The 4,006-nt window shown below is 57.0% G+C and overlaps 1 protein-coding gene across 1 annotated transcript; it reads left to right on the top strand.

The window, feature by feature from the left end:
- The first annotated feature begins 1,420 nt into the window (after positions 1-1,420).
- On the top strand, positions 1,421-3,182 carry LOC103654016 (fasciclin-like arabinogalactan protein 2). Its single transcript, XM_008680841.4, has one exon. It carries the CDS (start codon positions 1,667-1,669, stop codon positions 2,918-2,920), a length of 1,254 nt encoding a protein of 417 aa, XP_008679063.1. The 5' UTR covers positions 1,421-1,666; the 3' UTR covers positions 2,921-3,182.
- Positions 3,183-4,006: the final 824 nt, after the last annotated feature.

Raw genomic sequence — 4,006 nt, 5'->3', positions numbered from 1 at the left:
GTTTAGTGATGATTGGGAAGCCCTGTGATCGCGTCAACGCGGACGAAGAGAATTGCACCCCGAGTCCCCGATTCTATCAAAGAACCGGGCCCAGCTATTCCGCTTGGTGGTATACACATTGAGCCCAGAAGGTGGAACCGTGCAAAGGCCCATTCTTGTTTCCAGTCTCAGCTTCTTCGTGGCCAGACTGGGCCGGTTTCTTGATTCAAATGAAACGGCCGGGATCACTCCTCTCGTTTAGCATTTTTTATTATTATTTCTGGAGCAAGAGCAAGGTCTCTCTGTCTGGAATTAGAGTAGCTTCACAAGTGAAATTAAAGTTTTTTTTAAAAAAAATACGTCTGGTAAAACAGTTTTTTACAAAGATATACTAGTACTATAGATTTAGTAGGGAAGACGACCCGACCTCACCCCTGATCGATGCCTGATCTGTTCGTCCCTGTCACTCCCACAGGGACGCCTCCACCTATCGGCACAAACCCTTGGCGCTGCTACACGGGGCGTCTGCTGCAAGCTTACCATTTCTCTCCGGCCCTAACGTGCAAGCTCTGCACAGTGCAGCAGTGCAGGGGTGGGGGCAGGCCCAGGCAGGGGGCCACGAGAGGGACGAGGGCCACCCGCGCCGGCCGGCCCGGTCGATGATCTCGCTCGGCGCTCGCCATGTGCCTCGTCTGCCGGCGCCGCTCGCGCGTCTCAGCTTTCGTCCACCGCCTCCCACATGCTGGTGTCCAAGCGAACCATTACCGGCATGGCTAAAGCGACCGACGTCGCTGGCGACCGAGCACAGGTTCCTCCAAGCCGTGGCCCGTGGCCATGGAGGCGGCTGGAGCAGATGACGCTGCGCATTTGCCGAGACATGCGAGGTGAGGTGCAAAAGGCAGCGGTAGAAGCGCTGCTTTTGCTGGTGTTACACGAACGTGGAATGGAACACCCTTCGGTGCTCGCGCTATCAGAGTGGTCTAGCCCAATTCTGGAACTCTTTGGTTCGATCTCATCTCATCTCCCCGCGGGCAAGTTTTTTTTTTTTTTTGAAACGAACGCGAGCGTGAGTTTTAGCCGAGAGTCATTCGCTCGATCATTCTCGACAGACGATAATAGACCATTCCAGTTTCATTTTTATTAAATACGGTGGCACATCATCACTTTTGATGATATCCCTGCAGGCATAGATTTTAGTTTTTTGAAACGAACGCGAGCGTGAATTTTAGCCAAGAGTCATTCGCTGGATCATTCTTGACAAACGATAGTAGACCATTCGAGTTTCATACTCATTAAATACGGTGAGACATCATCATGTTTGATAACATTATAGTGCAATTAAAATAATAGATATATAGATAATTTCATAAAAGATAGTAGAGTTCCATAGGAATGAAACTTACATACTCGATTATCTAGTTTAAAACTCAACTCACCGCTGAAATGGCCTTTAGCTGCACGGAACTATAACCCCAGGCACAAGACACAGCGCTGGTTTTGTGAGGCAATCGGTTCCCATAAAACCACGTGCATCCCACGCTCTGGGTCTGGGAAGCGTTCCAGTGTCCATCAGCACCTCCTGTGCTGTGCATTCCTGAGAAACCAACCCCCCCCCCCCCCCCCCCACACGCACAGTTTAGTGCCCGGAGCCCGGAGGCGTACGTGTACGTCGCATCCCAGCGCAGCGATGCCGGTCACCGCCGGCGCCCGGACCACCCTCCTCCTCTTCGCCACCGCAGTGGTGCTAGCGTGCACTTCAGCGCCGCCGGCATGCCATGCCGCGCACAACATCACCGCCATCCTCTCCGGGCACCGGGACCTCGCCGAGTTCGGCCGCGAGCTCGCGGCCACGGGGCTCGCGGACGACATCGACGACCGGAACACGATCACTGTCCTGGCCGTGGACGACGCCCACATGGCGCCGCTGAAGGCGCGCGGCCTGCCGCGGGAGACGCTGCGGCACGTGCTCTCCCTCCACGTCCTCGTCGACTACTACGACGACGCGAAGCTGCACCGCCTCCCCGGCGGCTCCGCGGACGTGTCCACGCTGTTCCAGGCCTCGGGCGACGCGCCGGGGAGCGCGGGCATGGTGAGGGTCGCGGAGCGCCGGGGCGGGCGCGTGGCCTTCGCGCCCGAGGACGACGCGGGGAGCGCCGCCGCCGCCGTGTTCTACGTCGGGCCCGTCCACGAGGCGCCCTACAACATCTCGGTCCTCTGGGTGAGCGGCGTGATCTCGTCCCCCGCGGCCGAGGCGCCCGCGGCGGCGGCCGACCGGCCGCCGAGCAGGCGCAACGTGTCGGACGTCATGTCCGAGAACGGGTGCGGGCGCTTCGCCGGCCTCGTCGCCGCCACGGGCGACGCGGCCGCGACGTTCGAGAGGCAGGCCGACGGCGGCGGCGGGCTCACGCTGTTCTGCCCGGCGGACAGGGCGGTGGAGGCGTTCCAGCCCACGCTGAACAGCCTCTCCGCCGACGCCCGGCTCGCGGTCGTGCTGTACCACGGCGCGCCGGGGCACCACTCCATGCAGGCGCTGCGGGCGGGCGACCAGGACCTGCGCACGGCGGCCTCGCTCGACGGGGGCAGGTCCCACTTGGCCCTGGCCGTGCGCAACGTCCGCGGCAGGGTGACGCTGCTGGCCTCCGCGACGCGCGACGTGGCCAGGGTCACCCGCACGCTCGCGGACGAGGAGGCCGTCGCCGTGTATATGATCGACGCGGTGCTGGTGCCGGGTAACCTCACGGCGCAAGGAACTGCAGGGGGGACGGAGCACGGCGAGCTCACGTCCGGTTCGGGCGGGGAAGAAGACGGCGGAGGAGGCGGTGTTCGCCAGAGCAGTGGCTCCAGGGCTCTGGCTCCGGCTCCGTGCTGGCTACCGCGTGGATGGTTCGCCGCTTGGGCGCTTCTGCTCGCTCTTCTGGCGGCGTTTGCGGCGTCTGGTTGAGTGATCGATCGGCGGGTCGTCCGTTCGTCTTCCACCGGCGTCGATTGTTACTGTTAGGTTGTGATCTGTGTCCGTGTGCGCGTGCGTGTCGATCATGTCTGTGCTTAAATTTTTCGTCGACTCTGTGTCAGTCCCATTGAAACCTGTCGTTATGCTTTTGAGTGAAAGTGACCGATGATCATATATGCAGATGCCTGAGACTGTGAGTTGAGGTGGAGTCTGTTCAAACGAAATTAAGGGCTTCATCGGTTCGTTTCCACAACTCAGGCGTGTCGATCGCGTAACAGCATATCCAAGCTCAAACTGTGGACGTGTTTGGTTGCTTGCATATGTGTGTCCTTGCATTGTAGGATGCAGTAGCTGTTGTTTGGTTGTTGTGAGCTTGCATTGTAGGATGCAGTAGCTGTTGTTTGGTTGTTGTGAGTTAGGTTCTGCATGTGCGAGCTCTGTGTTTGTTTGACTGCACGCAGATTTGGATCTAGACTCGCACGATCCTCAAAGCACCCTAGATCAAGCTCTCCATGCCTGCTGCGGCTGCATTTTGCTTACCTAGTACGTTTAGGATCTCGTCGAACTTTCCGAAAGAGCGCGGGGTAACACGTACTCTTTTGCCGTTCAAAGAAGCTGCGCGGCTCTGTTCAAGTGTTAGCGGTAAAGATTAAAGAGATACACCAAGAGTCCTGCAAACTGAGCTGGCCTGTGCAACGCTGCAATGACCAGTTGGCCATGTTACCGGTTTGGTGTTTTCTTTCCTTCCCCTGGAAGGCCTGGTCTGGTATGTCCATCCTCTGATGCAGCGGCTTTAACTTTGCTTGCCATAACAGCTTTCAATCTGGTCCATGGCTATTGATTAAGTTGGTACTAAATGACTGGGCATCTTCATCTCCAATGGGCGCAGTTTTGATGTGAACAGCTACCGAAGATGAAAGTTTAGGGGGGAGGCTTAGGTTCAATTCACAAGATGGCAAAGGCACAAATCTAGGCCTCTAGAAATCTATGTGCACTACCTTCGTTCTTAAATATCTTAAATATATGACGTCGTTGATTTTTTTTAAAAACTTTAACTACTCGTCTTATTTAAAATAC

This window comes from Zea mays, chromosome 4 (genome assembly GCF_902167145.1).
Source record: "Zea mays cultivar B73 chromosome 4, Zm-B73-REFERENCE-NAM-5.0, whole genome shotgun sequence".
NCBI lineage: Eukaryota > Viridiplantae > Streptophyta > Magnoliopsida > Poales > Poaceae > Zea > Zea mays.
The sequence above is the reverse complement of the archived record's forward strand: the minus strand, read 5'-3'. Positions and strand labels throughout refer to the sequence as shown.